Source organism: Cyprinodon tularosa, unplaced genomic scaffold (genome assembly GCF_016077235.1).
Source record: "Cyprinodon tularosa strain WSP-4 unplaced genomic scaffold, ASM1607723v1 ctg1209, whole genome shotgun sequence".
NCBI lineage: Eukaryota > Metazoa > Chordata > Actinopteri > Cyprinodontiformes > Cyprinodontidae > Cyprinodon > Cyprinodon tularosa.
Window position 1 is genome coordinate 42,977 of NW_024038014.1, and position 21,416 is coordinate 64,392.

Sequence of the window (21,416 nt, forward strand, 5' to 3'; positions counted from 1 at the left end):
TTTCGGTTGCCATCTTGTTTTTATGCTAGCAGAAAGGCACTGAGAGTGACGCATCATAAAGTCCTGCGTCCCGCGCTGTAATTGGTCCGGCCCGATCTGTTTACCAGACGATGATTTTCCATGTAATTCCGTCTGTCTGGCCAGGCTCGCACCCTGGATTATCAGGACTCCAATTATTGGATAAATTATACCAGAAACCATAGATCTAAAATGATTAGAGTCGTTTATTAAAAAGGAAACTATTTGGTTTCAGCAAAGATTTACCAAAAAAGTTCGCTTTTTAAAATTCAGGATTTGAATCAATTAGAATTTTTATTTATTAAAAGTGCAAAACTGATCTCAGTAGTTTGTTGTTGCTATAGTAACTATCCGAGGCCATTAGTTTAATCTTTTTTTGGTGTTTGAGTTTCAGGTTTCTCTTAAATATGTCTCACCAAATAATGATCAGTCAGCCCTGATTGGTTCAGTCCCAGCAAATTAAGCACCGCCCCATCTCTAGACTTACTTTATTTTGACCAATACTGTTAGTGCTTCCTGTTCTGAACAAGAAGAGGAGGTCCAAAACAACTTCTACGTGAGGCCTACTGTTAGGACTACAATTCCCACAATCCTCCTCATTTAGGACCAGTCATCCTCAGATTGGACTGAATTACCTGCAGTCAGTTGTTTGGAGGACAACGTCAACAGTCATCCTATGGATTATAAAAAAACTTGATCCTCCTGTGTTTGGACCACAACGCCTACAATCTGTTTTAGGACTACAACTCTGAATTTCTCCTTGGACTACAACACCCACGGTCCTCATCTGATTGGACTACAACACCTGTGGTCCTCATCTGATTGGACTACTACACCCACGGTCCTCATCTGATTGGACTACAACACCCACGGTCCTCATCTGATTGGACTACAACACCCACGGTCCTCATCTGATTGGACTACAACACCCACGGTCCTCATCTGATTGGACTACAACACCCACGGTCCTCATCTGATTGGACTACAACACCCACGGTCCTCATCTGATTGGACTACAAAACCCACGGTCCTCATCTGATTGGACTACAAAACCCACGGTCCTCATCTGATTGGACTACAAAACCCACGGTCCTCATCTGATTGGACTACAGCACCTAAAGACCTTTTCTTTGGTCTACAGAACCCCAGTCCTCCTCTGCTTTCCTACAGCTCCTACCAGAATCCATTTGGACTCAAACTCCCATAATGCCGTTCTCTTTGGGCTGAAGGACTCTGTTTGATTCCAGCCCTGATGTTAAATATCCCAGTCAATCTAAACTCAAACATCTGCACCTCTCTGCGGTCCGGCCTACAATAGTTTTCTACAGGACTACATTTCCCAGAGTTCAACGTTCCACATCCACCCATGGAGGCTGGGTCCTGGATGGTTTACCTGCTTCATGAGGTCATGGGCCGGAGGGGAAGCACTAAATATACCCATGCTAGGATGACCCGCCCAGCTGGGTCCAGAACTCTGAACTCCTTAGCTGGTCCTGCTGGTGGACCGGGTCAGAGGATGTTTGACCCTCTGGGACCAGAGAGGGCTGCTGGTTTACCAACCTGCTGTAAAATAACATAAATTAGTTATTAATAAAATTCAACTATTGAAATAAATTCCTTATGAAAACTGGATTCTGACTCTGTCTGGTTTTGATCATCAGAACCTTCAGGATCACTAAAACCTCAGACATTAAACCTGAACCAGTGGATCATTGTCTCCCCCTGCTGGTTCAGAGAGTAATTACACCAACACTGGTCACCTGGATGATGTCATTAGGCTCTACATCAGATAAGATAAGATCATCAGATCTTATGTTTTTATTATGTAATGAAGCCCCTTCCTCCATCCTGCACCGTTACCATGGTAACCCTGCTGCTGATGCTGGTCACCTGATCTTTGATCATCAGCTGACAGACTTAATCCAGGTCTTGGTCAGTTCCTCCCTCCTGGTGTTTGGCTTTAGTTTTTGTTCCGGTATAAAATAATTGGTCTGTTTTGGTGGTTCTGGACCTCAGAGATGTTTCTGGTTCTGGTTCAGAGATGCAGGGAAATAAATCACAGCCACAGGTTGATTCTCTGAACCGTTTATTCATAGAAACATAAAGAAAACATCCATAAAAAGTGATGCAGCAAAAAAGGACGGTCAGTGATTCACCCTCACCCTCTGCTTTCTTTGGACATGTTGATTATTTACTGACTGGTTCTGAAAGAACAGGCTGTCTCTGAATACTCGAGTACTGAGGAAATAAATGGCTATAGATTATCACAGGGATTATTTCCTCTGAAAGAGAACAATGCTGGGTGAGCAGATGAATCCCTGTCAGGTCAGCTGTGATGTTCCTACAGTGGAGGTGATTTCAGAACTTCAGCTTTATTAAAAACTGCATGAAGATCCTCCTACCTGTGGACCAAAGGCAGCATGAGCTCTGCCTGAGAATAAAACCATAGAAGAAGACAGAGGCAGCGGTCAGCAGGTGGGAGGTGAGGGTCACCTGTTCTCCTTCATATGGTTTAATATAACATTCATGGAACCGGACCAGAACCAGGTGGATGTTCTACAGAACCAGAGGTGGAGAAAACAGAACCTCTGATATTTATGATCATTTTTATTCATCGTAGAAATGGAAGAATTTATAGATATATAAATTCCACATAAAACTGAATCTCCATCAGTAGGTGTAGCTGTGGGTGTGGGGGTCCATCAGGGTGGGTGATCTCCATCAGTAGGTGTAGCTGTGGGTGTGGGGGTCCATCAGGATGGGTGATCTCCATCAGTAGGTGTGGGTGTGGGGGTCCATCATGGTGGGTGATCTCCATCAGTAGGTGTAGCTGTGGGTGTGGGGGTCCATCAGGGTGGGTGATCTCCATCAGTAGCTGTGGGTGTGGGGGTCCATCATGGTGGGTGATCTCCATCAGTAGGTGTGGGTGTGGGGGTCCATCAGGGTGGGTGATCTCCATCAGTAGGTGTAGCTGTGGGTGTGGGGGTCCATCAGGGTGGAGGATCTCCATCAGTAGGTGTAGCTGTGGGTGTGGGGGTCCATCAGGGTGGGTGATCTCCATCAGTAGGTGTAGCTGTGGGTGTGGGGGTCCATCATGGTGGGTGATCTTCATCAGTAGGTGTAGCTGTGGGTGTGGGGGTCCATCAGGATGGGTGATCTCTCTCCATCAGAAAGTGTAGCTGTGGGTGGCGGGGTCCATCAGGGTGGGTGATCTCCATCAGTAGGTGTGGGTGTGGGGGTCCATCAGGGTGGGTGATCTCCATCAGTAGGTGCAGCTGTGGGTGTGGGGGTCCATCAGGGTGGGTGATCTCCATCAGTAGGTGTAGCTGTGGGTGTGGGGGTCCATCAGGGTGGGTGATCTCCATCAGTAGGTGTAGCTGTGGGTGTGGGGGTCCATCAGGGTGGAGGATCTCCATCAGTAGGTGTAGCTGTGGGTGTGGGGGTCCATCAGGGTGGGTGATCTCCATCAGTAGGTGTAGCTGTGGGTGGGGGGGTCCATCAGGGTGGGTGATCTCCATCAGTAGGTGTAGCTGTGGGTGTGGGGGTCCATCAGGGTGGGTGATCTCCATCAGTAGGTGTAGCTGTGGATGTGGGGGTCCATCAGGGTGGAGGATCTCCATCAGTAGGTGTAGCTGTGGGTGTGGGGGTCCATCAGGGTGGGTGATCTCCATCAGTAGGTGTAGCTGTGGGTGTGGGGGTCCATCAGGGTGGGTGATCTCCATCAGTAGGTGCAGCTGTGGGTGTGGGGGTCCATCAGGGTGGGTGATCTCCATCAGTAGGTGCAGCTGTGGGTGTGGGGGTCCATCAGGGTGGGTGATCTCCATCAGTAGGAGTAGCTGTGGGTGTGGGGGTCCATCAGGGTGGGTGATCTCCATCAGTAGGTGCAGCTGTGGGTGTGGGGGTCCATCAGGGTGGGTGATCTCCATCAGTAGGTGCAGCTGTGGGTGTGGGGGTCCATCAGGGTTGGTGATCTCCATCAGTAGGTGTAGCTGTGGGTGTGGGGGTCCATCAGGGTGGGTGATCTCCATCAGTAGGTGCAGCTGTGGGTGTGGGGGTCCATCAGGGTGGGTGATCTCCATCAGTAGGTGTAGCTGTGGGTGTGGGGGTCCATCAGGGTGGGTGATCTCCATCAGTAGGTGTAGCTGTGGGTGTGGGGGTCCATCAGGGTGGGTGATCTCCATCAGTAGGTGTAGCTGTGGGTGTGGGGGTCCATCAGGGTGGGTGATCTCCATCAGTAGGTGCAGCTGTGGGTGTGGGGGTCCATCAGGGTGGGTGATCTCCATCAGTAGGAGTAGCTGTGGGTGTGGGGGTCCATCAGGGTGGGTGATCTCCATCAGTAGGTGTAGCTGTGGGTGTGGGGGTCCATCAGGGTGGGTGATCTCCATCAGTAGGTGTAGCTGTGGGTGTGGGGGTCCATCAGGGTGGGTGATCTCCATCAGTAGGTGCAGCTGTGGGTGTGGGGGTCCATCAGGGTGGGTGATCTCCATCAGTAGGTGTAGCTGTGGGTGTGGGGGTCCATCAGGGTGGGTGATCTCCATCAGTAGGAGTAGCTGTGGGTGTGGGGGTCCATCAGGGTGGGTGATCTCCATCAGTAGGTGCAGCTGTGGGTGTGGGGGTCCATCAGGGTGGGTGATCTCCATCAGTAGGAGTAGCTGTGGGTGTGGGGGTCCATCAGGGTGGGTGATCTCCATCAGTAGGTGCAGCTGTGGGTGTGGGGGTCCATCAGGGTGGGTGATCTCCATCAGTAGGTGTAGCTGTGGGTGTGGGGGTCCATCAGGGTGGGTGATCTCCATCAGTAGGTGTAGCTGTGGGTGTGGGGGTCCATCAGGGTGGGTGATCTCCATCAGTAGGTGTGGGTGTGGGGGTCCATCCGGGTGGGTGATCTCCATAAGTAGGTGTAGCTGTGGGTGTGGGGGTCTATCAGGGTGGGTGATCTCCATCAGTAGGTGTAGCTGTGGGTGTGGGGGTCCATCAGGGTGGGTGATCTCCATCAGTAGGTGTAGCTGTGGGTGTGGGGGTCCATCAGGGTGGGTGATCTCCATCAGTAGGAGTAGCTGTGGGTGTGGGGGTCCATCAGGGTGGGTGATCTCCATCAGTAGGTGCAGCTGTGGGTGTGGGGGTCCATCAGGGTGGGTGATCTCCATCAGTAGGTGCAGCTGTGGGTGTGGGGGTCCATCAGGGTGGGTGATCTCCATCAGTAGGTGTAGCTGTGGGTGTGGGGGTCCATCAGGGTGGGTGATCTCCATCAGTAGGTGCAGCTGTGGGTGTGGGGGTCCATCAGGGTGGGTGATCTCCATCAGTAGGTGTAGCTGTGGGTGTGGGGGTCCATCAGGGTGGGTGATCTCCATCAGTAGGTGTAGCTGTGGGTGTGGGGGTCCATCAGGGTGGGTGATCTCCATCAGTAGGTGCAGCTGTGGGTGTGGGGGTCCATCAGGGTGGGTGATCTCCATCAGTAGGAGTAGCTGTGGGTGTGGGGGTCCATCAGGGTGGGTGATCTCCATCAGTAGGTGTAGCTGTGGGTGTGGGGGTCCATCAGGGTGGGTGATCTCCATCAGTAGGTGTAGCTGTGGGTGTGGGGGTCCATCAGGGTGGGTGATCTCCATCAGTAGGTGCAGCTGTGGGTGTGGGGGTCCATCAGGGTGGGTGATCTCCATCAGTAGGTGTAGCTGTGGGTGTGGGGGTCCATCAGGGTGGGTGATCTCCATCAGTAGGAGTAGCTGTGGGTGTGGGGGTCCATCAGGGTGGGTGATCTCCATCAGTAGGTGCAGCTGTGGGTGTGGGGGTCCATCAGGGTGGGTGATCTCCATCAGTAGGTGTAGCTGTGGGTGTGGGGGTCCATCAGGGTGGGTGATCTCCATCAGTAGGAGTAGCTGTGGGTGTGGGGGTCCATCAGGGTGGGTGATCTCCATCAGTAGGTGCAGCTGTGGGTGTGGGGGTCCATCAGGGTGGGTGATCTCCATCAGTAGGTGTAGCTGTGGGTGTGGGGGTCCATCAGGGTGGGTGATCTCCATCAGTAGGTGTAGCTGTGGGTGTGGGGGTCCATCAGGGTGGGTGATCTCCATCAGTAGGTGTGGGTGTGGGGGTCCATCCGGGTGGGTGATCTCCATAAGTAGGTGTAGCTGTGGGTGTGGGGGTCCATCAGGGTGGGTGATCTCCATCAGTAGGTGTAGCTGTGGGTGTGGGGGTCCATCAGGGTGGGTGATCTCCATCAGTAGGTGTAGCTTTGGGTGTGGGGGTCCATCAGGGTGGGTGATCTCCATCAGTAGGTGTAGCTGTGGGTGTGGGGGTCCATCAGGGTGGGTGATCTCCATCAGTAGGTGTAGCTGTGAGTGTGGGGGTCCATCAGGGTGGGTGATCTCCATCAGTAGGTGTAGCTGTGGGGGTCCATCAGGGTGGGTGATCTCCATCAGTAGGTGTAGCTGTGGGGGTCCATCAGGGTGGAGGATCTCCATCAGTAGGTGTAGCTGTGGGTGTGGGGGTCCATCAGGGTGGGTGATCTCCATCAGTAGGTGTGGGTGTGGGGGTCCATCAGGGTGGGTGATCTCCATCAGGAGGTGTAGCTGTGGGTGTGGGGGTCCATCAGGGTGGGTGATCTCCATCAGTAGGTGTAGCTGTGGGGGTCCATCAGGGTGGGTGATCTCCATCAGTAGGTTTAGCTGTGGGGGTCCATCAGGGTGGGTGATCTCCATCAGTAGGTGTAGCTGTGGGGGTCCATCAGGGTGGAGGATCTCCATCAGTAGGTGTAGCTGTGGGTGTGGGGGTCCATCAGGGTGGGTGATCTCTCTCCATCAGTAGGTGTAGCTGTGGGTGTGGGGGTCCATCAGGGTGGGTGATCTCCATCAGTAGGTGTAGCTGTGGGTGTGGGGGTCCATCAGGGTGGGTGATCTCCATCAGTAGGTGTAGCTGTGGGTGTGGGGGTCCATCAGGGTGGAGGATCTCCATCAGTAGGTGTAGCTGTGGGTGTGGGGGTCCATCAGGGTGGGTGATCTCCATCAGTAGGTGTAGCTGTGGGTGTGGGGGTCCATCAGGGTGGGTGATCTCCATCAGTAGGTGCAGCTGTGGGTGTGGGGGTCCATCAGGGTGGGTGATCTCCATCAGTAGGTGTAGCTGTGGGTGTGGGGGTCCATCAGGGTGGAGGATCTCCATCAGTAGGTGTAGCTGTGGGTGTGGGGGTCCATCAGGGTGGGTGATCTCCATCAGTAGGTGTAGCTTTGGGTGTGGGGGTCCATCAGGGTGGGTGATCTCCATCAGTAGGTGTAGCTGTGGGTGTGGGGGTCCATCAGGGTGGGTGATCTCCATCAGTAGGTGTATCTGTGAGTGTGGGGGTCCATCAGGGTGGGTGATCTCCATCAGTAGGTGTAGCTGTGGGGGTCCATCAGGGTGGGTGATCTCCATCAGTAGGTGTAGCTGTGGGGGTCCATCAGGGTGGAGGATCTCCATCAGTAGGTGTAGCTGTGGGTGTGGGGGTCCATCAGGGTGGGTGATCTCCATCAGTAGGTGTGGGTGTGGGGGTCCATCAGGGTGGGTGATCTCCATCAGTAGGTGTAGCTGTGGGTGTGGGGGTCCATCAGGGTGGGTGATCTCCATCAGTAGGTGTAGCTGTGGGGGTCCATCAGGGTGGGTGATCTCCATCAGTAGGTTTAGCTGTGGGGGTCAATCAGGGTGGGTGATCTCCATCAGTAGGTTTAGCTGTGGGGGTCCATCAGGGTGGGTGATCTCCATCAGTAGGTGTAGCTGTGGGGGTCCATCAGGGTGGAGGATCTCCATCAGTAGGTGTAGCTGTGGGTGTGGGGGTCCATCAGGGTGGGTGATCTCTCTCCATCAGTAGGTGTAGCTGTGGGTGTGGGGGTCCATCAGGGTGGGTGATCTCCATCAGTAGGTGTAGCTGTGGGTGTGGGGGTCCATCAGGGTGGGTGATCTCTCTCCATCAGTAGGTGTAGCTGTGGGTGTGGGGGTCCATCAGGGTGGGTGATCTCCATCAGTAGGTGTAGCTGTGGGTGTGGGGGTCCATCAGGGTGGGTGATCTCCATCAGTAGGTGTAGCTGTGGGTGTGGGGGTCCATCAGGGTGGGTGATCTCCATCAGTAGGTGTAGCTGTGGGTGTGGGGGTCCATCAGGATGGGTGATCTCCATCAGTAGGTGTGGGTGTGGGGGTCCATCATGGTGGGTGATCTCCATCAGTAGGTGTAGCTGTGGGTGTGGGGGTCCATCAGGGTGGGTGATCTCCATCAGTAGCTGTGGGTGTGGGGGTCCATCATGGTGGGTGATCTCCATCAGTAGGTGTAGCTGTGGGTGTGGGGGTCCATCAGGGTGGGTGATCTCCATCAGTAGGTGTAGCTGTGGGTGTGGGGGTCCATCAGGGTGGGTGATCTCCATCAGTAGGTGTAGCTGTGGGTGTGGGGGTCCATCAGGGTGGAGGATCTCCATCAGTAGGTGTAGCTGTGGGTGTGGGGGTCCATCAGGATGGGTGATCTCCATCAGTAGGTGTGGGTGTGGGGGTCCATCATGGTGGGTGATCTCCATCAGTAGGTGTAGCTGTGGGTGTGGGGGTCCATCAGGGTGGGTGATCTCCATCAGTAGCTGTGGGTGTGGGGGTCCATCATGGTGGGTGATCTCCATCAGTAGGTGTAGCTGTGGGTGTGGGGGTCCATCAGGGCGGGTGATCTCCATCAGTAGGTGTAGCTGTGGGTGTGGGGGTCCATCAGGGCGGGTGATCTCCATCAGTAGGTGTAGCTGTGGGTGTGGGGGTCCATCAGGGCGGGTGATCTCCATCAGTAGGTGTAGCTGTGGGTGTGGGGGTCCATCAGGGTGGGTGATCTCCATCAGTAGCTGTGGGTGTGGGGGTCCATCATGGTGGGTGATCTCCATCAGTAGGTGTAGCTGTGGGTGTGGGGGTCCATCAGGGCGGGTGATCTCCATCAGTAGGTGTAGCTGTGGGTGTGGGGGTCCATCATGGTGGGTGATCTCCATCAGTAGGTGTAGCTGTGGGTGTGGGGGTCCATCAGGGTGGGTGATCTCCATCAGTAGGTGTAGCTGTGGGTGTGGGGGTCCATCAGGGCGGGTGATCTCCATCAGTAGGTGTAGCTGTGGGTGTGGGGGTCCATCAGGGTGGGTGTTCTCCATCAGTAGGTGTAGCTGTGGGTGTGGCGGATGCTCCAAACGTCTCCGTTCAGAGCGTTGGCGGCCCCCTGCAGCGTCCAGGTGAACAGGGCCAGCTGACGTCTGAATCGACCCTCATCGAAGCGTCCGGGGTCAGAGGTCAGCAGGGTCAGATGCTCCGTCAGTGCGCTCAGAGTGTGGTTACCACGCCCATGGATCACATGGCGGAACGGCGTCTCCATGGCGGACACGTACTGGGACAGGAAGTAGTACTCCACCTGGAGACAGACAGGGAGGCAGCAACATCTGGATGAACATCTGTCCACATGCAGGATCCAGAGTTAAGGTCTCACAGAGACCACCTTAATCCCTCCCCTCTGGTGAATAATCTCTGGGATTAAATCTCCTCAGATGTTTCTGACCTGCTGCCTTTTATAGACATTAGGATGTTAGATGCTATCTGGTCCATTTATCTGAACCGATGGACCTTCACCTCCGACTGTCAGTCCAAGAACGTCCAAAGGAAGCTCTGAGTTTCCACCTCTTCTTCTCTCTCTGGTTCTTTAGCTGAGAAGAAATCCCTTTAAATAACATCTCATTATGTATTAAATAACCAGGAGGCATGACTACAGATTAAGATAGAATCTTATATATCTTAGTCAGATCAGAGAAGTTGCTTAGAGTTACAGAAGGCAGCCCCTCACCAACCTCTGGATGAGCAGCAGCAGCTGTGGTTGGTCCATCAGTGATGATCCTTATTCAGGTCCAATCAGGAAGCACCGCTGTGTCCTTGGGATCCAGGGTGAGTATAAAGCGGGAGACCTTCAGGTAAGTTAATGCTACTGACACCAGGACCCCAGAGGTAATCTCTAATCCCTGAATCAGGGAATATTGGGGATGTGGAGTTAAATTACACTCCAGGGTTAGGGGGGGTGTCCCGATGATGGATGCTGTCAGAATCACCTGGTGCTTCAAGGGAAGTGTCAGTTTTAGTGTTTTATGTAAAAACGGTAACTTATCAGGGGGAATTGTTGGGTTTATTCTTTATTAATCCTGAGTATAATCTGTTAACCAGATTAGATGGGGTGAATCCTTCCTTCACCTGGTGGGTCACATTGTGGATCTCTATCTAATGAGGTCAGTCTTTTAGTCTTTAAAATAATCACAGGATGATGATACATCCTGCAGTCTGACTGATAAAGGAGAGCTGTCTGTAATCCTGAGGCGTAGAGGTCAGAGGTCAGAGGTCAGCGCATGGATGGTTGCTGACAGGAACAGCAAAGCATCAACCTGATGCAACACAGAGACTCATCAGGTATTAGAAGCAGGAGATGACCTTCAGGGCTCATTTCCTGGTTGCCATGGCGTACTGATGATCTGAACCCACAGCTGCGCCGACTCCAAGCAGTTTCTCTGTCCTTTAATCATCTGATCTGGATTAAACTTTGTTAATCTTTACTCCTGTTTTAGTCCTTTTATAGAGATTTACCAAGTTAAGAGTTAAGAGAAGTTAAACCAAGGAGCTTCCTCCCAGGTAAAGAACCTGAAGGTCAGAGGTGTAACCGCCTTCTGGGGACATAAAGTCCTCTTTAACATATTGATGTTTCCACCTGTGGTCAACCTTCAGGCTGATGAAGGTAGGATGGATCCCATCCTCTTCCTCAGTGACGCCTTCAGAGTTTATAAAGGACCAAGAACTTCCTGAAACTCCTCCTCCTACCAGAGGACCTTCCTCTGTGGGGCAGCAGATCTCCATCCTTCTGCTCCATGACAGCTGCTTCCACTAACTGGTCTAAACTGGTATCCAGTTTAATGATGACATCACTGCGGATGTTTTCTCCTACCTTCTAACCTTAATGGTTTCCAGTGGAATAAACTGTCCTCATCCCGCCATGATGCTGCTGCAGTGGCACCATCCAGGTAGTGACATAATAGATTTAAATCTCTTTTATCCTAGATATTTATTAGAACACACTCATACCTTCATGATGCGCGTGTTGTAGAGCCGCGCCGTGGTGGGGTCATGCAGGTCGCTGTTGTCGATGGCTCTCTGCAGCGTCTCTGCGGCTCTGCTGTAATCTCCTCTAGCGCTGAACAGCCACTGAGGAGAAACACCTCTGGCCTGGAGACACATGGAGGACAGAGGAGACATTCACTGAGACATCACACCTGTCCTCCTGGAGAACATCAGGACGTACCTGCAGCTCAGCGGAGTGCTTGTTGAGGTGAGCGCTGAACTGCAGCACCGTCTGAGCGTAGGAAGTGATGCGTAGAGGCAGGATGTGGTCATGGACCAACCGCAGGACCATTTCCCCCACCAGTTCACCCAGCTTTCTCCCAGTGACCCCCAGCCGGCCCCCCAGGACCTCCTGAAGGCGTGGGACGGTGTCCAACGGTGTGTTGAGGAAAGGATACGCTCGCTCCTGAGGAAGATGATGATGACTATGATGATGATGATGATGACGATGGTGATGATGGTGATGATATCATCTAACAGGAAGTGAAACTGATAGACTGGCGTGTGAAGACCTGCAGCAGGTCTGTCTCATCAGAGGCTTCTTTAACTCTGCTTTCTTCTGTCCAAGGCTTAAATCATGTCCCCTGTCCTCCAGCTGTATGTCCTCAGCTGAGTCTAGTCCTGCTGTGTCTATGGAGGCAGCTTATTTTCACCATTATAGTGATCAGAACATTTCTCTCTGTAACTAAGGTCCAGTCTGGACGTCCAGAGGACTGAACATTCAGGACGTTTCTGTTCTCAGGTTACAGAGCAGCTAGGTTGGTTGAGGGAGGAGCTAAAACAGCCGTTTACATTAAAAGTAGGAGAACAACCCTTAATTCTTTACCCAGAATTTCTAAAAGTAGAATGGGAGGCAGATCTTTTAGTTCTCAGGCTCCTCTCCTGTGGAACCAACTACCAGTTTTAGTCCGTGAGGCAGACACCCTGTCTACTTTTAAGGCTAGGCTTAAAACTTTCCTTTTTGATAAAGCTTCTAGTTAGAGTGGCTCAGGTTATCCTGATCTATCTCTATAGTTCTGCTGCTATAGGCTTAGACTGCTGGAGGACATAGGGACCCCTTTTTCATCATTCTGCTTCATTCTATCTCTATTCTCCCACTCTGCAGAATCTGTTAGTTCAATCTCTAACGTTCTGCTCTCTCTGCTTTTTCTCATAGTAGCTTCATCTGGTCTGTTCCTGTTTGGCTGTGACTCCATCCTGGAGAGAAATATCAGCTGTGCTGCTGCCATCAACACCTTTGTTTCTAGATGTTGGAGCTTGGCCTGTTTTCCAGTGTAGTCCTGTTTCTCTGACTGTGACTAACTGGATGTGCTCTCTTCATCCTCTGGCATGGGAGCTGGCTCGGAGCTCGTCTGCCTGGCTGTGTGTTTCCTGGACGGGGCCGCCTGTGGAGCTGGTTGACAGTTGCCTTTTGTATCTATGCTTCTTTTTCTATGTCTGCTTCTGTCTCCTTGAACCCCAGTGGGCCTCAGCAGATGGCCGCTCACACTGAGCCTGGTTCTGCTGGAGGTTTCTTCCTGTTCAAAGGGAGTTTTTCCTCTCCACTGTCGCTACAAGCATGCTTAGTGTGAGGGATTGCTGAAGAGTCAATGAGTCGATGCAATCAGCTGGTTTTCCTTAGATAGAAAACTTTGAATCAATCTGACTGGATGATCTGGTGAACTGGAAAGTGACCTGAGATGACATGATGTGAATTGGAGCTATAGAAATAAACTGAATAGAACTGAAATGAATTAAACAATGGAGGAAACCTCAGATTAGATCCAGCCTGCAGCTCAATCTCCAGTCAGAGATAAACCAGTTTACACCTTGATTATTGATCAATAGAGGATTCTTATCTACAGGTGAATTCAGACACTTTGTTTTCTTCCCTCCAGCATGAAGCTAGCTCCTTCTCCCTAAAGCTCTACGCTAATCAGGCCTTCAGATGAAGAGCAAACATCATAACTCTACCAGCTCAGGTCCAGTTGTCCTTTTAAAGGAATAGTACACCCAAAACATGATTAGCCTTCATTTTCTACTCCCCCCCATGCTGAACAACACTCTGGAGTACGTTTTTGATATCTCAAATGCATCTGGAGATCTGGGAGGCTTCTTGCTGTCTGCTGACATTCAAATAATGGAGGTCTATGGCGCCCGAGGCAGAAAGGTCCATAAAAGTCCACAAAAAACGTGTCAATATTCCTCCATACTGCTCGTCCAATGTATTCCAAGTGTCCTGAGTGGGTAGCATCCAGAATTTACTCGAAACGAAGTCATTTAGAATGTTTTTAGAGCATAAACAGTAGTGTATAGGATTTCCTGAAAGCGCGTTCACGAGTCTACGGAAACCGCGGCAGACCAAACCAGATGAAAGTGCGCATTCAGCGTCTGCTCTGCCGATAATGCAAGCGTAGAAGAAGAAATGTGCTGTTTACCTGTGCAAAGAAAGAAACAACAAAAGAAAAATGTCTGAGGACTTCAGTGTTGAGGAAGAGCATGAGTTCTTTGCCGAGCTGAATGCGCACTTTCATCTGGTTTGGTCTGCCGCGGTTTCCGTAGACTCGTGAACGCGCTTTCAGGAAATCCTATACACTACTGTTTATGCTCTAAAAACATTCTAAATGACTTCGTTTCGAGTAAATTCTGGACGCTACCCACTCAGGACACTTGGAATACATTGGACGAGCAGTATGGAGGAATATTGACACGTTTTTTGTGGACTTTTATAGACCTTTCTGCCTCGGGCGCCATAGACCTCCATTATTTGAATGTCAGCAGACAGCAAGAAGCCTCCCAGATCTCCAGATGCATTTGAGATATCAAAAAAGTACTCCAGAGTGTTGTTCAGCATGGGGGTGAGTAGAAAATGAAGGCTAATCATGTTTTGGGTGTACTATTCCTTTAAAGCTTTCAGACTCACCTTGGTGAACCTGAGCTCCATGGCAGGAACTCCTGCAAACGCAGTGAAGCTGTAGGCTCCACTGTTCAGGTACAGAGGCTTCATGCTGAGGAGAGACAACATTAGACGTCATCATCATCATCATCATCTCTATGTTCATCATCATCCTCATCATCATCATTATCATCATCATCATCATCATCCTCATCCTCATCATCATCATCATCATCATCATCATTCTCCTCTCCATGTCATTGATGTGTTTGGTTCCTCACATCCTCCAGCTGCCTCCATCTCTTTCCGCCTGGCTGTAGATGGTCTGACCCGCATGTTTGGGATGTTCCACCTGCAGAACCAGAACACGTCTTAGAACAGGTGATGCATAGACCTGGTGTTCAGACCAACATCTCAGGATCATCCTGAATGACCTTACTTCAAGGCTGTAGTTTTAACTGATAAACGATAAAAGGCCTGTACTTGATTAGCACATCATGAAGTCTCTAAGCAATTTCCCACTGATGATGGTGAGTTTTATTGTAGCCACAGATGCTGAACATGCAGAACAAGAGCTGCTGTATTATCTGCTGGTGTTTCACCAGAGGACTTAATGGCAGAGACAGAGTTTTGAACCAGCAACCCAACCCTTACTGAATGAAGCCCCGCCTCCTGAGCCGCCGTCACCTCAGACACAACTAAAGGTACCAGAGCGACGGTCCCTGTGGAACTACTGGTGTGTTCTATAGAGAACTGGAACCAGCCAGTAAGGACTCAGCTTGTTCACCTGTTTGATGGCTGCATCCAGCAGGTCAACCAGTAGAGGACTGGTGTGGGCTGACAGGTTATCATCACCTGTGGAACAACACATCTCTGATTGGCTGGGAGAGAAAAAGAAGCTCTCTGATTGGCTGGGAGATAAAAACAAGCTCTCTGATTGGCTGAGAGCTCAGTTTACCCATGATGGCCTGGTCCAGGCTGAAGTAGGCCACGGCCTTCAGGTGGAGCATGGACAGGTAGCTCTGAGGAGAACAGGTAAAGGTGAGTCAGCGTTCAGTTTGAACATCATCTAGAAGGTTTGTGGGTGAAGAACCTCCAGCCATTCCGTGGCTCCAACATTCCCAAAGTCTCCAGCGTCCCAGCTGACGAAGAGCAGACTGCGTCTGGGGCTGAAACCTGAAGCATCCACCAGGTGTGTCACAATAAAATCACCTCTAGGGGAACTCCACCTGTCTCTGGGGGCGGGGCTTACCGTTCTTCACCATGGCGGAGAAGGTCCGAGCCAGCTCCAGCAGGATCGCCGTTCCCACTCCAGACTTCACAGCTCCTGGACCTAAAGAGTCCCTCTGAGCTCCCAGTATGATGTACTGGTCTGAGCCAGAGGGTGAAGGTTTAGAGCCGGTGGGGGAGGGTTCACCTGTCCAGTGATGTCAGAGCATACCTGGCTCAACGCGGCCCTCCAGGGAAGAGAAGATGTTGTTGAGCAGAACCGGAGTCATCAGGTTATGGACGGACATCTGGACCCTCCGCCTGGAGCTGAACTCTGGACCGAGGACACAGCGGACGTACGGCAGCCGACCCCTCCAGGACGGAGGGCAGGCCGGACCTGACAGCTGGCTGAGGACAACAGGAGGGCGGGCAGGTAATAATCCCACCTGGGCAGATAAAGGAGGGGGCGGGGCTTACCTCAGCAGCTTGGCGGCCACAGTGGCGGTGATGGGCAGGGCTGGGATCAGCGGCAGGCCAGAGGACGGGATGGGGGGGAACTTTGAGTGGTTAAAGGAGGGGAACCCGGGGGTGAAGGGGTCCCCGGACCCCAGGTGGACCTGCAGAGGGAGGCTCTGATTGGTCAGGAGCTCAGGTGAGTCTCAGGTGAGTCTCAGGTGAGTTTAGGCGTGTTTGTGTTACATGTTCAGAAACGGCGGTGTGAGCGTTCAAGCCGAGGCGGCGGGGGTCCTGTGGCAGGTCAGCAGGGTCCGGATAGATCAGAACGCCACCCGCTCCGTTCCTCTCAGCCAACCACACCTTCTCAGCATAACTGACTCCGCCCCCAACCCGCATCACCACCACGCTGCTGGCCGCGGACACGCCTACGCTCTTCAGCCAGTTAAAGTCCTCTGGACGGCCGTAGTTGGCATAGACCACGCCCCCCTGCAGACAGTAGCCAGAGATGACTGTGGTTACCATGGTGACCAGCGCCTCCTCCTGGTGGTGGTCCTACCGTGTAGTTTCCTGCGGCGCTGTACGGGCAGTAATCGATTGGGTTCAGAGGAATCTGCTCTAGGATCTGACCTGCAGGGTCCACCAGCTGCAGGGAGCTCCTCTGAGTCCTGCAGGCAGAAACCAGAACAGATCCACAGGAACTAGACTCTGGATTAAAGACTGTTTTAATCTCATCTCATCTTGTACACTCTGTGTCTGGTCCAATGCATGAGCATGGACACTATCTTGTTCTATCATACAGTCTGCCCATTCTTAACCTAGAGAACTTTTCAGAGGTATTTTCTGATCCTATGTGTGTAATATTTCAGGCTGCTTCTTAATATATTCCAGTTAAATGCCGCTGCTACGTACTGTAGCAGCTGGTTTAATACCGCGATCAAATAAAGAGCCCTGAGGGACAGATGGTAACATTATCAAACAACTGTGAAGAATGCTAAAGGGAACATCTGTCGGATATTATTCTGTCACAAACTGCATGTTTAGTTCCAATAATGGAGTCTTAAAGTGAAGCAGACTGTTGGTCCAGAGCTGCTCCTCCTGCTGGTGAAACATTTCTTCTCTCCATTGCTAAAGTGTCTTCTGTTAGGACTCTGACCTCCTCTGCTGCTCTCAGCTGTTTCTAACCTCATCCAGACTGTGATTCTGTCCTGTTTACAGGAGAATGTTGGTTGGTTGAGGTCCTCAGCTTCTCCAAATGATGCTGTCCTCCTCCATTATTTAAAGAGGTCTTTCTGTACCTGCATTTATAAACAGCAGTCATTCCGTAAAAATTCAAAAAATATCCACTGGACTTGGTTTTCAAGATTTGAAGACGTTTCGCCACCTCTCCAGGAAGCTTTCTCAATTCAAATGTCTGGATCCGCAGTGAGTTTGAGTCTTATATAGACAACGCCTTGTATCGCTTGGAAACATGCAATGGTAACCGATGAATGGGTCGTTAGTTCCATCGTTAGCCTGTAATATCTGAACCTGTCTATGATTCTAGGGGTCGGTCGTTAAAGGGGGGATTGCCATTAAGGGGGGGGATTGTCTCCTGTAATACCTGAAACCTGTCTATGATTGTTAAGGGTTGGTCGTTAAGGAGGTATTGTTCACCGGCTGGGGCGGGTAGGTCCCTCGTTCCTCTGTGATGGGGTGGGGGGTTTGGTGATATCTGGAAGGGATCATGTCTATGATTGAATTGTATGTTTTTGGAAGCTGGAATCTGAGTCCACCACCTCTGTTTAACGACCGACCCCTAGAATCATAGACAGGTTCAGATATTACAGGCTAACGATGGAACTAACGACCCATTCATCGGTTACCATTGCATGTTTCCAAGCGATACAAGGCGTTGTCTATATAAGACTCAAACTCACTGCGGATCCAGACATTTGAATTGAGAAAGCTTCCTGGAGAGGTGGCGAAACGTCTTCAAATCTTGAAAACCAAGTCCAGTGGATATTTTTTGAATTTTTACGGAATGACTATGACCTGGATGACTGAGAACCTTCATCAGCATAAACAGCAGTCTGTCCTCATGTCTGGTTGCTGTAAATTATAAACATGCAGTTTTATAGACCCTAATTAAAAACCTGAATTAGATCCTGTAATTCCAGCCAATTTCCAGGCTGATCTTCAAACTGCCTTTCATTTCAATAATCCTTGAGAAGATAGTTTGCAGTCAGTTAATAACCTTTTTAAAAGAACAAATTCTTGATGTTTTCCAGTCTGGTTTTAAATCAATGCACAGAACTGAATCAGCCTAATTTCTTTTATTTGCTTTTAAACCTCTGAATAGTTTATTCCACCGTACTTCTCTGAGCTCCACAGCCTTATAGACCATCTGGTTCTCAGGTTCAGCTGCTCATGATGGAGCCTAGAACTAAGCAGAAGCTCAGAGGGAACCGAGCTTCACTGCTGCAGCTCCAACGCTGTGGAATGACCTCCTTTAGAACATCATGCAGGCCTCTACTCTCACTGGTTTATTAAAAACATTATTGGAGGGTTTTGGTTAATTTCTTGTCAATCAATTTTCCAGATGTTGAAGGTTCTATGTTCATCTGATGTAACAATAAGATCCCAGAGGGAACATCAGGAGAACATCCAGCTATGATAGAGTCCAGGAAGGAGAAACTCCAGAACCAAAGAAGATCTGCTGAAGGTTCTGCTGGAGCTGATAGAGAACCAGCAGGGAACCATGGTAACGACTGAATGACAGGAACCAATCAGAACAGCTGCTGACCCACCTGATCCAGGACCAGCCACATCAGGTAGAGGTCAGGTGGAAGCTGGACCAGAACCTTCTCTGAATGAAGAGAACCAATCAGAACAGCTGCTGACCCACCTGATCCAGGACCAGCCACAGCAGGTAGAGGTCAGGTGGAAGCTGGACCAGAACCCTCTCTGAATGAAGGGAACCAATCAGAACAGCTGCTGACCCACCTGATCCAGGACCAGCCACAGCAGGTAGAGGTCAGGTGGAAGCTGGACCAGAACCTTCTGCCGTGTTCTGATCCAGTCCCTGTAGACCCAGCGGTTCTCCAGCAGGGGGCTCACCTGTCGGGGAACTGCAGCGTGGCGTACAGAGACTCGGTCCAGGTGTGGTCCATCGGAAGCTTCCTGAAGCGTCTCAGGATCTCTGAGGCCAGAGCCGTTCCCTCTGAGGAACCTGGAGGATGAGCCGCTCTGCTGACCCGACTGACAGGAAACACATCCACCAATCACAGCGCTCCAACCAGCTCCCAGGTTTCCATGGTAACAGTTCCTGCCTACCTGACAGTGCTGTGGAGATCTTCCTCCTGCAGCTGCCTCCTCATCATGTCCCGTAGCTCCCCCAGGTAAAGCTCCGCCCCTCCATCTGCAGGCCGGTTAGCCCCGCCCCCCGGCTGCTCGCTCTCCTCCCCCAGCCCCCCCTCTGGGGAGCAGTGGGCCCGCCCACTGAACACAGCGTAGGCCAATAGGAACGCTGACAGAGGAAGACGTTGGTCACATGATCGGGTCTTCATCAGCTGATCTTCATCAATCTTCTCACCTGCAGTGAACGCCGCCGCTCCATAGACACCCAGCCATGCACAGCGCCTCCTGTTACCATGGAGACACCTCCGCACCCACCCTCTGATGTCACAGACTGGCCCCGCCTCCTCCTCGGTATCTAACGCCACAAAGTTTAGCTCCTCCCTCTGGGCTCCACCTTCCTCATCAGACGAGTGATGAAGAGACACTGAGGAAGACTACAGAGAGAACAATGTAACCATGGTTACAGGACAGAGGGGCGGGGCTTAACCCTGTAGGGACTCACCTGTGAGAGGTGAGCACTCAGGGTTCCCATGATGCTCTGCAGAGAGAAAACTCAGAATCAGCCTGAGCTGGAAACCAGTTCTTTACTGGGTGGAGGTCAAAGGTCAGCTGAACCCTACAGGCCCTCCATCGTTCCTGTGATCAACTCTGTCTGGTCAGTATGAAGCAGAGGTAGAGGCTCCGGCATGCTGTGGGTCCATTCTAGTGAAGAACTTTTCCTTCAGTCTATCGCTAAAGTTTTATTTGTGTTATTTTATATTATTTTATATATATCATTTTCTTTTTGTTTGTCTGTTTTTATAAATAGTTTGCTCTGTGTTGCTTTCCTTTTTCCCTTATTGTTCAACACTTTGATTGAACGGGATTTAGCAATAGTTTTAACTTTCATTATCAGTGGACTTCATCACATTCCAACTGGTCAGGATGGACCGATGGCTTCAACATCCAGTCCGTCCTCTGAGGAGCTGAGTCAGCAGATACCTGCTCATCCTCAGGTGGGAGGAAGAACCTTTGTTGTCATGGTAACGACATACAACCAAATGTGGTCTAGCAGCAGCAGCGTCACTCCTGGTGGGAAATAGTTTCATGGCAGGTTCATTGGAAACATTTGAGTGAATTAAACCTTTTTAAAGTCTTCCTCATTGGGCTCCCTGCATTAAGACAGGAGATCTTCATCTACATCCTGTCAACTACAGGGGGGTGCTGATTGGTTGATCACTTACTGAAGCAAGTCAGAAAAGGTAGAACAGTCTAAGAACAGGACAAACCTGAACCTGTGACGTTAGAACAGGTAGAACACAGTCTAAGAAGATGTAGAACCTGGAACTGTAAGGTCAGAATTGGTAAAAACTTAACCATTGAGGTCAGAAGCTGTAGAACACAGTATAAGAACAGGTAGAACCTGGACCTATGACATGATAACGGGTAGAACATGTTCTATGATATCAGAAGAGGTAGAAAACAGCCTTAGAACAGCCAAAACCTGGACCTGTGAGATCAGAACAGGTAGAACACAGTCTAAGAACAGGAAGATCATTGACCTAAGATGTCAGAAGGAGACAAAAACTCTTTTAGAACAGGGAGAACCTGGACCCAGCATGTCAGAAATGGTAGAAAATTGACCCATGAGGTCAAAACAGGTAGAACACAGTATTTGAACAGGGAGAATCCGGAGCTGAGACGTCAAAACAAGAAGAAAACAGTTTTAGAACAGACAGGACCTGGACCTGCAACGTCAGAACAGGTAGAACACAGTTTTAGAACTGTTAGAACCTTGAACACAGTCTAAGATAGAAGCTGTTTCACATCCTTTGGAAGCACAGGAACATCTTACCTTTAAACTGGACCCAAATGGCTCTGAGATCAGAACCAGATCTGTGTCATGGATCCTCTGAGCAGGTTGGGATAAACTCTGGAAGTGAACCATTGTCAGGCTGCTGTGATTGGCTGCCTGGTGGGGTCAAAGGTCAGCAGTGTTTGATCAGGTAACCTTATTAACAGATCTGTAAACAGACTGCTGACAGGCAGAGGTTCTGGTTATGAACAGAACTGTTCTGATTGGACTAAAGAGCAGAGCAGGACCAGAACAGAACGTGAATAATACACATTCACATCGGTATCATCTGATGATGGTCATTTCTATGAAGGTATCAGTCCAATAAATAAACCTGGGTTAACTAGTTTTAAGCCTTGCTTTAAAAGTAAAAAAGCCTCAGGGACTAAAACTTTCCTTTTTGATAAAGCTTCTAGTTAGAGTGGCTCAGGTTATCCTGATCTATCTCTATAGTTCTGCTGCTATAGGCTTAGACTGCTGGAGGACATAGGGACCCCTTTTTCATCATTCTGCTTCATTCTATCTCTATTCTCCCACTCTGCAGAATCTGTTAGTTCAATCTCTAACGTTCTG

The 21,416-nt window shown here is 50.6% G+C and overlaps 1 protein-coding gene across 2 annotated transcripts; it reads right to left on the reverse strand.

Moving 5' to 3' along the window:
* Nucleotides 1-8,995: 8,995 nt before the first annotated feature.
* On the reverse strand, nt 8,996-20,956 carry tfr2 (transferrin receptor 2). 2 transcript variants are annotated; one of them, XM_038275046.1, is made up of 18 exons: nt 20,844-20,956; nt 19,512-19,547; nt 19,245-19,443; nt 18,986-19,178; nt 18,770-18,910; nt 16,230-16,338; nt 15,917-16,159; nt 15,695-15,834; nt 15,450-15,625; nt 15,261-15,380; nt 15,102-15,184; nt 14,967-15,030; nt 14,796-14,863; nt 14,290-14,360; nt 14,036-14,120; nt 11,315-11,539; nt 11,098-11,238; nt 8,996-9,394 (listed from the first exon to the last, which is right to left on the reverse strand). In XM_038275046.1, the coding sequence occupies exons 1-18, from the start codon at nt 20,934-20,936 to the stop codon at nt 9,140-9,142; spliced, it is 2,442 nt and encodes an 813-aa protein (XP_038130974.1). In that variant the 5' UTR covers nt 20,937-20,956; the 3' UTR covers nt 8,996-9,139. The 2 variants fall into 2 exon arrangements, with proteins under 2 accessions (XP_038130974.1, XP_038130982.1); XM_038275054.1 differs by lacking the exon at nt 18,770-18,910.
* Nucleotides 20,957-21,416: the final 460 nt, after the last annotated feature.